Here is a 13,287-nt window from a genome sequence, read left to right as displayed (position 1 = left end):
CTGTCTGTTTATATGTGCACCACTCTGTCTATATGTGCACCATTCTGTCTATATGTGCATGATTCTGTTTATATGCATCATTCTGTTTATATGTGCACCATTCTGTCTATATGTGCATGATTCTGTTTATATGCATCATTCTGTTTATATGTGCACCACTCTGTCTATATGTGCATGATTCTGTCTATATACATTAATTTTAACCATATGCATTCATTGTGTCCATATGTGCATCATTCTGTCTTTATGCATTTATTTTGAAAAAAATAGAGCCCAAAGTTTCAATTGTTTTTATGTCAAAACGAAGCATAGGAAGCAAGTGGTGTATTTATTATTATTATTTGTATTTAAAAGGAACCATGTGCAGTTAAAACATAAATGTCACCATTTGATGCTCTGTACCAGATTGTAGCTTCAGCTCATTTGCATATGTGGTCCCCGGACAGACCATAATAAACATTAAACAATAACAAACATAAATCAATACCAACCAGGACAGGATGAGACACACTTCAACAGTACAGTGTGCAAGTCAAAAGCAAAAAGGCATCATCGGTTTCAAGAGGTGCATGTTGCATAATAAAAGGTATCACAATATTCACGGGAGTAAAATAATGTTGTTTTTTTTAGGAGATAATAAGATCATCTGGTTTGGTGGATGACGTCGTCACTGAGCTTCAGTCGTAAGCAGCGAAACATCAACAGAGCAGACTGAGGCAGGCGAGGCCTTCGCAGGCGAGGCCTTCGCAGGCGAGTCTCTGTGGCGGTACCAATCAGAACTCCAGAGGGCCGACCCGGCCGCCCCTCTGGGGGTCGACTCAGTCGGCTTTCTTCTTGATGCGGAGCAGCTGGGAGAAACTCTGCAGAGCCCAGAGCAGCAGAGAGATGGAGACAAAGGCCTGGACAAGAGAGAGAGAGAGAGGGAGGGAGAGAGGGCGGGAAAGAGAGAGAGAGAGAAGGAGGGAGAGAGATAGAGGGAGAGAGAAGGAGGGAGAGGGAGAGAGAGGAGGGAGGGAGGAGGGAAAGGGAGAAGAGGGAGAGAGAGGGGGGAGAGAGAGAGGGAGGGAGAGAGGGCGGGAAAGAGAGAGAGAGAGAAGGAGGGAGAGAGATAGAGGGAGAGAGAAGGAGGGAGAGGGAGAGAGAGGAGGGAGAGAGGAGGGAGAGAGAGAGGGGGAGAGAGAGAGACAGGAAGAGAGGAATATAGAGATGGAGGGAGAGAAAGGGAGGGAGAGGTAGACAGAGAGAGGGAGGGAAAGAGAGAGGGAGGGAGGGAGAGAGAGAAGGAGGGAGAGAGATAGAAGGAGAGAGAAGGAGGGAGATGGAGAGAGAGGAGGGAGGGAGAGAGGGGGAGAGAGAGAGGGAGGGAGAGAGACAGGAAGAGAGGAATATAGAGATGGAGGGAGAGAAGGAGAGAGAGGGAGGGAGAGGTAGAGAGAGAGGGAGGGAAAGAGAGAGAGAGGGAGGGAGAGAGAGAGAAGGAGGGAGAGAGATAGAGGGAGAGAGAAGGAGGGAGATGGAGAGAGAGGAGGGAGAGAGAGAGAGGGAGAGAGAGAGAAGGAGGGAAAGGGAGGGAGAGGGAGGGAGAGGGAGAGAGAGAGAGGGAGGGAGAGAGATAGGAAGAGAGGAATATAGAGATGGAGGGAGAGAAGGAGAGAGAGGTAGAGAGAGAGGGAGAGAGAGGGAGGGAGGGAAAGAGAGAGAGGGAGGGAGAGAGAGAGAGAGGGAGGGAAGGAGGGAGGGAGAGAGAGAGAGGGAGGGAGAGAGGGAGAGAGATAGAGGGAGAGAGGGAGAGGGAGAGAGAGAGAGGGCGGGAAAGCGAGAGAGAGGGAGGGAGAGAGAGAGAGAGGGAGGGAGAGAGGGAGAGAGATAGAGGGAGAGAGAAGGAGGGAGATGGAGAGAGAGAGAGGGTGGGAGAGAGACGTTAGGAGCGGCCTCTGTGTTTCCTTCCAGTTGATCAACGTGACGCCACAGAGAGAGAGAGAGAGAGAGAGAGAGAGAGAGAGAGAGAAGGTGAAGCTCTGTTTGCGTATTTATTTCTGCGGTGGGACAGACGAAGCGGCTCCTGTTCCTCTCGAGGTGAAGCTCTGCTCTGAAGACGTGGGCGATGTGTTCATGGAGCCGACGGCACCGCGCGAGGAGGACGACTCGATGGACAATAAATCGTCCAATCAGCCGACTGACGGTCCGGGGTTATAATTATCTCTCGGGTCAATAAATTGACACATTTAATTTAATTTCGTCGTTTGTTTTTGTGCTTGTGTTCCCGTAGAGAAGCTGGACACGACTAATCCTCTAACACGTGTTTGCTGCCACACATTCAAACACTCTGACACCTGAACTCGACTTCTTTTCCTTCTCCTTATTTGAATAGTTAATTATGTTTATTTTAAAGTTCTTACAGGATTGAAGGCCTGATTCTCCCCTTCCTGCTTCCAGAAGCTTATTTTTATAACACACATAACATTTACATTTCTGTTCTCCACTCTGATTAGAAATCACAAGATTAGGTCCGCTTTTTAATTTGTATAAACCTTTTAATGAATACGTCGTGTGATGTCATTTATAGGTCGACCAGAGACGAGATTAAACGTATTCCAACGTGCACGCTGCAAAAAAAAAAAAGATGAACACGTCGGATTATCACGACACAAAAAGAGAGAACATGAACGCAAACAACCAGAAAGAGAATGTGTAATCGAAGGAAGGCAGCGGGAGGCCTTTCAGGGCCTCGGGATGATGCAGAAAGTGGGCTCATGGGTTAAGGAGCAGGTCTTCTCCCCTGATGCTCTCATGACGGGGTCAAAGGGGTCACCGCTGTTCGAGAGGGAAATGAGGGGGGGGGGGGGGTCTCTCCGCCCTCTCCTCCACCGCTCGCTGCGTTCTGGCCCATGAACTGCTTCCGACATCACAGCTCAAGCCAAAAAACGAGGCCGCTGTCCATCACAGGCAGAACGGCCTGATGGGAAAAAAGCAACGTTTCCCTCCTGGACGCCGCAGCTGTTTTCCTCAGAGAGAGAGAGAGAGAGAGAGAATAACGCCGACCTCTCTCTGCTTTTCGACCTCGCACCACCTGAAAACCGCTCGACGCCAGACGAGGCCAAGCAGCTAATCCAGGGGCCTTCCTCGTGGGCCCGATCCCTGAGGTACCCCTCCGTTGAGCACCAGGACTATCTGTAGCTATGTGCTTGTACTTGATAGTGATGGCGAAGGGAATATTTAAAAGGGGTAAAAGTTAGTCACGGAATGACAATGCAGCCATCCAGGAATCGAACCGATACATAAATATATACATATATATATGTATATTTATAAATATATATATGTATATTTATAAATATATATGTATATTTATAATTATATTTATAAATATATATATATATATATATAAATATATATGTATTTATATATATATATAAATAAAAGATTACTTCTACAGATTTAACTACCCAACAGTATATAAAGCAGTTAACAGCTGTGATGATGAATCCAATATAATATTTCATAAGGATCATATCACCTTTTTTTTTTACCACAGAAAAGATGCAAAAAAAGAGTGAACTCTGGTTCTGTGTGCTGGTAATGTATTATATTTTATGAAATAGAATAAACTTTAAAAATAATCTTATAAATTATGACGCATTTGTATAGAATAAACTCCACAAATAGTTAGGATTAGCTCCGTTAGCCGGTGAATCTGAACTAACCGGAGTCCCACGATAAAATAAGCGATCAAGAAATAACTTGAATAATTTCCTCCAAAAATGGAATCGCACTGTCGTCTCTTTCGCAAAAAAACCCTGAGTAAATATTCTAAATGTAGCGTACACTCTCATCACTTTATTACACCTGACAAACAGGAAGTGTGTCAACCTTTATTATTTCTTTCAGGTTTTCTCGTCTAGTTCCTCACAAGGAAATCAAGACCCCAAAAATATATTTTTAAACTGATATTTTACTGGAACTTCCCGGTAAATCAAACGAAATACAATTGATCCAAGACGTCTAAAAATCGTAATTAATGGACAGACGAAAACAGATGGAAGATTACATATATATACGCGTAGCCGCGCTTCGTCGTCTCGGAGACGGATTGGCATCGGGAGGCTCGGCAGAACCTCGCAAATCACATCCCGGTCCAACGGAGCGAGACGTGACAGACGGTTTCTATCAGCGCTGCAAGTCGAGGCTAAAAAAAAGAAGAAGGAAGGGCACCTATCCGACTCTCCCTCCCCATCCTCTCTCCCCCCACCCCGCTATATTTTAATGTACTCTGTCGGAAATCCATGTGGGACAGATTACATCGTGGAAGGAAGCAGGTTTGATCGTCTACAAATAAGCACCACGGCCAGACGGCAGCGGCTCCCAAAGTAGAGATCTCAGCAAATCCACTCACACTCACTTGGTTTTGGGCAGACGGCACTTTGTTAAGGAGGAGTAACACAGAACGCCACGGACATGTGGTTCCTGGACATTTTCTTTGCTTGGGGGGTAAGGGGGGGGAGACGGCTGTTTTTTTCTTTTGTCTTTTACTGTCCAACACTTCTTTGACATGGTAGCATGTGAGATTATTTAAAGTTCACCGAGATCATCGAGATTTACGGTAACGGCAATATTGGACGATCCAAAACGCTCCTAATATTTCCTTTTATCGTGGAAACCACAATCTGGTTCAGGTTTAACCCGCTTATCCCGCCAAAAAAAAAAGCAAAATCGAAAAGCGTGTTTTCTTTAAACGGCAAAACTACAAACAGAAGCTGTAAAAATGAGAGGCAGATGTTCATCTACACGACGGTCCTTGAACGCGTCGTGTGCGACGGACGAACAATGTGAGGTTCCGTCATTGTTTTCTACGTGTCGCAAAATAAACTGTTTGCTTTTCACCAGATCCTGAAAAACCAACTCGGGTCACGTGAAAAGTCCGTGAAACATCGACTGAAGGTCGGACATGAAAGTAGTTTATTGTAAATAGCGCGTAGAGCCGCCGTTATTTTTTCCAACCTCGGTAACACTCGAGGGCACGTGAAGAATTGTCCAATTTAAAATGACATTGTTTTCCTTTTTTTTTATTTTTTATAAATTATCAAAGAATTTTTACTTTATTACCGCAATTTATGATTTATAGGGCACAACATATATTTTTGAGTTCTCTCTACTTCTATCTGTGATCGTGCCGTTCCCATAGAGTTCAGAATCGTCCAATATGGACGTCGTTCTGAGGGACACTGGGCCGTCCCTCGATTTGCACTCTTAATTAAAAACATGTTGTATCCCATTAATGTTACAGGTGTATCGAATAGATTCCGTTGTGTAACATTTATATATCGTGAAAATTGAGACGGCCACAATGTAGCGAAACGGATGAACGGCGGCTATCTGTACCCCGGGGTGCCCCCCCTCCCCCCCCCTGATGGAGAATGAAAACAAAGGCCGAATGGCTGCTGTCGAGGCGTGTGATGTATGACCTGTAAACGGATGTTTCCAGAGCCCCCCCCCCCCTTCCCCTCCTCTCCAGATGGACCCAAACTGTGTCTGAAAAAAATTACTTCTTCTTCTTTTTAGGAGAAGCTTAGCGACATGTTTCTGGAATTTATTTATTATGTTCGGGACCGTAGTTGAAGTTCAGGGTTGAATCCATTTAAACTGATTCATTTATTAAAATCAAACCCAAGTCTCTTCCAAGGAAAATCTTAAATTAAAAGAAATTATGAAGGTAAATAGAATGTTATTCAAAATAAATAGACCTACATACAGAATGACCTACATACAGAATGCATGACATTTTTGTTTTTTTAATTGCATTACAGAAAATAAAGAACTTCATCACAATATTCTAATTTTCTGAGACAGTCCTGTACATACACGGTATGCATTTCCCATAGAGACACAAAGAGTACACACTGTGTGTGTGTACTTTAAATCTTCTAACAGATGCACACACACACACACACAGGAGGTGCATCAGCACACACATCGTATATAAACACTTTAGACACACACACACACACAGTGCTACGCAAATACACCTGCACATGTGTATGCACAGACACCCGTGTAACACACGCACACACACACACACACACACACACAAAGAGGACTTCCTGTCTGTTCATTAGGACCAGATATTCCGTTTCTGGAACTCAGGAAGGATACGCGGAGCAGGTTAATGTCCCACCAGAGGGTCAAAAATATCACCATCGCACACACACACACAGTCCAAACACATGTGAAGCGGTCCGCGGTCGCTCGGAGAAAGTGTTGCAAAACACAAATCCGGCGATACGGGATTTTAGAATGATACCGTTGATTTTATCATTTTTTCTTCCTCACATCTGCCGTTTCTTCTCCTTCCGGCGTGCGTCTGCCAGAGGATCACGTGTTACGGTCAACGGCGACTCGTCCGGGACATTTCGCCTCACCGACGGACACAGGACGATGAATCCCCGGCAGCTTGGTGCCTCTTCTCCTCGTCTTTAACCGGCCAGGCGGGTAGACGCCGCGATGCAGGATGCAGTAGCCGGATGAACGTTAGAGCCAGAGTATGATGGCGTGTAGAACCACACTCAAAGAAATTACTCATTGGATGAACTCAATTAAATTGTTGGCAGGTTTTCCATCCAATAATTATATGCAACTCCAACTCAAATTTAGCACATCAGTGCAATACAATGTAATTAAGTTAGTCCAACTCATTTGTATCAAATACATCTAAAATAAAATAACGATATTCATTAAATTAAATTAATTTGTGTTTGTCCAACTCAAAATATAAACTAACTAACTAACTAAGAAAATATGCAAACTCCACACAGAAGGAACGCCCCGACTGGGAATTGAACCCACAGACCTCTGGCTTTGAGGCGACGGTGCTAGCCACTACACCACCATACAGCCACGTAAGTGTCTTCACCTTGTAAACAACTGATTTTCAGCTGGCGCATGCGCAAAGGGTAGTCCTCAATGAAACACATTTATTTTGAGTTGATATGCAAACCATCTAACCTAAATAAATCTAATAAATGAAAGAATTCATACATTTTGTGTTCCACCCATTAAATATAAATATCTATTTTTGTAATTGATTTATTTAAATGTATCAAACAATATTTAAATGTGTCACCTCGAAGAAGGGCTTGAATCGTTTTTGTGAGTGTAACCTAAATAAATCTAATAAATGAAAGTATTCATACATTTTGTGTTACACCCATTCAAAATAAATATCTTCGTTTTGTAATTGATTTATTTAAATGTATCAAACAATATTTAAATGTGTCACCTCTAAGAAGGGCTTGAATCGTTTTTTTGAGTGCAGGGTATGATGGCGTGTAGAGCCAGAGTATGATGGCGTGTAGAACCAGGGTATGATGGCGTGTAGAGTATGATGGCGTGTATAGCCAGAGTATGATGGCGTGTGGAGTATGATGGTGTGTGGAGTATGATAGCGTGTGGAGTATGATGGCGTGTAGAACCAGAGTATGATGGCGTGTAGAGTATGATGGCGTGTATAGCCAGAGTATGATGGCATGTGGAGTATGATGGTGTGTGGAGTATGATAGCGTGTGGAGTATGATGGCGTGTGGAGTATGATGGCGTGTAGAGCCAGAGTATGATGGCGTGTGGAGTATGATGGCGTGTAGAGTATGATGGCGTGTGGAGTATGATGGCGTGTGGAGTATGATGGCGTGTGGAGTATGATGGCGTGTATAGCCAGAGTATGATGGCGTGTGGAGTATGATGGCGTGTGGAGTATGATGGCGTGTAGAGTATGATGGTGTGTGGAGTATGATGGCGTGTGGAGTATGATGGCGTGTGGAGTATGATGGCGTGTAGAGTATGATGGCGTGTGGAGTATGATGGCGTGTGGAGTATGATGGCGTGTAGAGTATGATGGCGTGTAGAGTATGATGGCGTGTGGAGTATGATGGCGTGTAGAGTATGATGGCGTGTGGAGTATGATGGCGTGTAGAGTATGATGGCGTGTGGAGTATGATGGCGTGTAGAGTATGATGGCGTGTGGAGTATGATGGCGTGTAGAGCCAGAGTATGATGGCGTGTGGAGTATGATGGCGTGTGGAGTATGATGGCGTGTAGAGCCAGAGTATGATGGCGTGTGGAGTATGATGGCGTGTGGAGTATGATGGCGTGTAGAGCCAGAGTATGATGGCGTGTGGAGTATGATGGCGTGTGGAGCAGATGATCAGGAAGCAGGAGGTGTTTCTTCATGCATCCTTCCACTCGTGTTCATACACATCATCACATTCCCGCTGTGGAGTTTGGTGCCAAGAGGCTGTAAAGAGCTCAAGAGACTTATTTCTTTCCCCCCGTGACATCTTGTTCCAATTTGTTAACACAACAACAAACATGCTGAACGTAGATCTATCGCCCCATTTACGTTTATTTGACTGTGACAATGAAATGAGAATAGGATATGAGATAAAGTTATTAAAAGGATCCAAATTTAGCTCCAAAGACGATAATTCGACCCGCAGGGTTGACGAATGACGAGAGGCTGAAGATGATGAAGAGGTCTGAACTGGATTCAGAGATTAACAATAACAAAAAGGGAGCAACTTGCCGCTTTCAAAAATAAAAAGGCCCCTCAGGACCCCTGAGAGGGAGAATAAGACCTTGGGGAGTCAGGTAGAGTATAAGGTTCACAGGATGTGACCGTAGTACCAGAGGACCGGAGGTCGTATGAGGACGACACCTCAAGAGACCACGTAATCCTTCCAAAAACTACATTATTTCTGGGCCCAAGGAGCAGGTCAAGGCCTTTGAGAGGGAGAAGAACTATGTCATGCAGCTTTATCGAGGCGCGTTCACCTGAACTCAAAGACGTAGGGAACCGCAAGTCAAGGTCTTGAGCTGTCGGGTAAAATGCCTTAAACATCTCACCTTCTCAAAACCTCAAACCTGTGACCGGCCGAAGGTCTCAGATAGGCAGGAAGGTCTCAGAGAGGCTGGAAGGTCTCCGAGAGGCAGGAAGGTCTGAGAGAGGCCGGAAGGTCTCTGAGAGGCAGGAAGGTCTCAGAGAGGCCGGAAGGTCTCCGAGAGGCAGGAAGGTCTGAGAGAGGCCGGAAGGTCTCAGAGAGGCTGGAAGGTCTCCGAGAGGCAGGAAGGTCTGAGAGAGGCCGGAAGGTCTCTGAGAGGCAGGAAGGTCTCAGAGAGGCTGGAAGGTCTTAGAGAGGCCGGAAGGTCTCCGAGAGGCAGGAAGGTCTGAGAGAGGCCGGAAGGTCTCTGAGAGGCCGGAAGGTCTCTGAGAGGCAGGAAGGTCTCAGAGAGGCTGGAAGGTCTCAGAGAGGCTGGAAGGTCTCTGAGAGGCAGGAAGGTCTCCGAGAGGCAGGAAGGTCTGAGAGAGGCCGGAAGGTCTCAGAGAGGCTGGAAGGTCTCTGAGAGACCGAAGGTCTCCGAGAGGCCGGAAGGTCTCCGAGAGGCAGGAAGGTCTCCGAGAGGCAGGAAGGTCTCCGAGAGGCAGGAAGGTCTCAGAGAGGCAGGAAGGTCTCAGAGAGGCAGGAAGGTCTCAGAGAGGCTGGAAGGTCTCTGAGAGGCAGGAAGGTCTCCGAGAGGCCGGAAGGTCTGAGAGAGGCTGGAAGGTCTCTGAGAGGCAGGAAGGTCTCAGCGAGGCCGGAAGGTCTCAGAGAGGCAGGAAGGTCTCAGAGAGGCTGGAAAGTCTCAGAGAGGCCGGAAGGTCTCAGAGAGGCAGGAAGGTCTCTGAGAGGCTGGAAGGTCTCAGAGAGGCCGGATGGTCTCAGAGAGGCCGGAAGGTCTCAGAGAGGCAGGAAGGTCTCAGAGAGGCAGGAAGGTCTCAGAGAGCCGGATGGTCTCAGAGAGCCGGAAAGTCTCCGAGAGGCCTGAAGGTCTCCCATCGATTCCTCCGGATCAGAATCAAGTACCGGCCTTAATAAGGCTCAGGGGGGTCACCCCGACATGTGGAAGGGAGTCGGGCGATCCGGCTTCCTCATCAGCCCCCGAGATGAGGTATTGTATCAAAAAGTCCTTCCCAAGAAACCCGTGACCTCGAGGCCTCCTCATCCGGCCTTGTCGGTGTCAGCAGATCTCCGTGGATGGTGGAGGTCTGTGTGGGTCACCGCGGGGCCATTTCCAATCGTGCAACCTTAGATCCGCAAGTCGGTCCAATCCCCTCCCCCCCCCCACCCCCCACACACACACACACACTCACACAACTCCTGGCAGCCGGAGACATTTTCCAGCTCACCTTCAGGCGATACGCTGTCGGCCCTCCAAACTATTGTGAAAAACGGACCATGAGGAATTTCATTTAGACGCGTGACGGCCGGTGAGCACGGCGGAGAGAGAGAGATGAATAAACTGGAATGGGGCGATGAGAGATCGCAGTGCAATAAAGATGGCTGAATGAATAAACATTTGACTTCTTTATCGTCAATTCTTTGTGTTTTTTAAATTTTTATATTGGGAGTTTCGGGTCCTGTGAAGACGGTGAAATGATACCGTAAGAAGAGGAAACGGGTCGGGTTGACCCGGGTTCACGCGTCGGACCGAAGGCTCGGAGGACCGCTGTGTTTTCACCCTTGAATTAAAGCACAAATAAGAAGATGAATTCAAAAGAAAGTCGACGCCGAGCCACGGAAACCCACAAAAAGGCCCAAACCAAACAGAGCTACGGGAGCCCCGTAGGGCCAATTTGCTGTTCAGATTTCCACAGCTTTACCTGGCAAGTGTCTTGACAACATAAACCAGGCGGTTTCTCTTTTGACGGGCACGATCCCCGGCACAGCGAGCGCTAATATGTCACGCCGCGTCCGCGTCGACCACCCCGCTGATGACTCCTGACGGAGCGGTCCGACGCAGCGTTTATTTCTCTCTTTTTTTTAATTCCCCGCAAGGAGATTTACTTTTTTTTCTTCTTTTTTTTTTCCATTCCCGCGAGCTCTCTCGGATGATGTCATGCCTCACAAGAGTTTCCATCGCCCGCTAACCTCAGCTTCTCGCTACCACACATTCCTGAGAAAAAGAGTAGAAGAAGAAAAAAAATTAAAGAAGAGACGCGCCGACCGATCGCACCTGAGATTTTTTTTTTGGGTGGGTGGAAACAACGCTTCCCCGATAACGCCGACCTCTCACCTCCGGACTCCGGCTCACGGCTGCCATGGCGGGAAGGGGGGGGGGGTGGAATACATTTAAATTCAGGCGACTTTGAGCCTTTTGTGTTTGACGTGAACTTCATAATATTGTTTCGACCTCTTCTTCTGGAGCGTCCTTTTCTCCCTGAACGTTCCACAGAAGAGAAACGATGGAAAATATAATGAGGTGTGAACAAAATTACGGTTTCTTTTTTTGGTGGGGGGAGGGGGTGAGGGGGGGGGGATTGGACTGCATCACGCTTCTCAAGTGTCAAACTCACACGAGAGCCAATGAGCCGCTACTTGATCTCTTGCGAGGACACATCCCAGACCTATTGTTCAAATAAAAAGCTGGCCGTATATTATTCTGTTTGTTGCTTTTTGTTTTTCATTTCATGAACGCACAAAAAAGATAAATAAATATATAAAACAAAAGGAGAGCTTCTAAATGTTTTACTTTCTTTGGAATTTAATCCCAGAAAGTTTAAACCCAAGTCTCTCTCTTTCTGTGTGTCTCTCTCTCTCTATGTGTGTCTCTCTGGGTCTCTCTCTCTCTCTCTCTCTCTCTCTGTGTCTCTCTCTCTCTCTCAGAGACAGGTGTATTTTTACGAGCTCTCCTCTTAATGACTGACTCCAGCTGCAGAGAGAAGAGCTTCTTAATGACTCTGCTGTTCTCCCCGAGCCTTCAGGCTGAGCAGAGGCCCACACAGCAACACGAGCATGTGTTACATCATTACAGAGCACGCTGCACAAGTGCCCCCCTGCTACTACACACACACACACACACACACACACAGAAATACATTATAAATCAATCAGCTGCCTCAATACAAACTGTTTGTGAAGTCAAATTGTTGTTGACAGTCAGAACGCTGCTGATGTAAAGACTGGAGCTTCTATTATTTTGCAGACCACACACACACACACACACACACACACATACACACACACACACACACAGGTCAAAGTCTCCAGTGGGCTTATGAAACCATCATGTTATCTACCATCATAGATCTTGGCCATCTAGCTGTAATGGTTAATTAATTACAGGCAAAAATAATAATAGTCGTTAGCAGACCAGTCGAGGTGTAATGAGGCAAAGATGACAAGAGTAGAGATATTCTACATGTCGTGTACACTTCAACTCCTATAGACTTTTTTAGGAGGGCCTTTTGTAAAGGCTATAATATATTTCCTCACGGACCCTTTACCAACGACCACCAGCAAAAATACGGAAATATAATAAATAATATCTCCGACGTCACTCAGGTCAGACTCTCTGATTCACTTACAGTCGCTCAAATAAACAAAATCAATCAATTGTTACACATCTGCAAAAATATGAACAGTAATAATAAACATATTTAAACCTAAAAAGTATACGATCCTGTCGTGTGTCGCGTAGCTCAAGCACACACACACACACACACACACACAGCACAAAGTATTAAACTGGAGTGTAACACGGAGCATTGACACAATAAATTAAGAGTATAATTAGTGTCAGTGTTTGTTATATTTAATTTTCTTGCCCAGTTTAATCAAATCCAATGAATAGGCCGAGCAGATAATCTCATATTTATATGGTTAATCTCATATTTTGGCCAATAAGTGAAATGTTCAGTGGAATAAAAGACTCGGTTTGTATTGTTCTTCCTCTTTTCTTATGATTCTCCAGGACGGCACGAGCAGAAGTTTGGCCGAGGGGGTTGCGACATCTCCCTCTACACACACACACACACACACACACACGCCAGCCTCGTCTCGCCTGTAACCAGCGAGGTCTTCATGCGAGCCGCACAGACGGGAGTTTTTTCCTTTGGGGTCTGGGAGTGAGAGGCAGCGCTGGTTTACAGGTCAAGCCTGCAGCTTTACAAGGGAAATCTCCAGAGCCACTATAAATACCACTGTGAGCTTTAAGGGTGCAGTATATCACACCACTGGGTTTGAAGGACCACAAACCGACCTACTTCTCTCTTTTCTTTTTTTTCCCATCCTCCCTCCCCCCCTCAAACTGTACAGTCGCATGAGCCTGAATACAATTAAATGTGAATTTCCTCCTATTCAAGTGACTGTTAATTGATTGGCCCGACTTCAAAACACACCCCTCCCCCGCGTCAGAACCATATATCATTAGAAGTACCTTTTTAAAATGTTTTTTTCTTTTCTTTTCGTATTCCCCCTCTTT

At 46.0% G+C, this 13,287-nt stretch overlaps 1 protein-coding gene across 2 annotated transcripts in view; it reads right to left on the bottom strand.

Moving 5' to 3' along the window:
- Positions 1-276: 276 nt before the first annotated feature.
- agmo (alkylglycerol monooxygenase) overlaps positions 277-13,287 on the bottom strand; it is a 49,180-nt gene continuing 36,169 nt past the window's right edge. For both annotated transcript variants that reach the window (XM_056443835.1, XM_056443836.1), the window contains exon 13: positions 277-899. In XM_056443835.1, coding sequence (XP_056299810.1) covers positions 819-899 — 81 coding nt within the window. In that variant the 3' untranslated portion in view covers positions 277-818. The remainder of the gene's footprint in view (positions 900-13,287) is intronic.

The sequence above is a fragment of the Pseudoliparis swirei genome, chromosome 22 (assembly GCF_029220125.1).
Source record: "Pseudoliparis swirei isolate HS2019 ecotype Mariana Trench chromosome 22, NWPU_hadal_v1, whole genome shotgun sequence".
Taxonomy (NCBI): domain Eukaryota; kingdom Metazoa; phylum Chordata; class Actinopteri; order Perciformes; family Liparidae; genus Pseudoliparis; species Pseudoliparis swirei.
The sequence above is the reverse complement of the archived record's forward strand: the minus strand, read 5'-3'. Positions and strand labels throughout refer to the sequence as shown.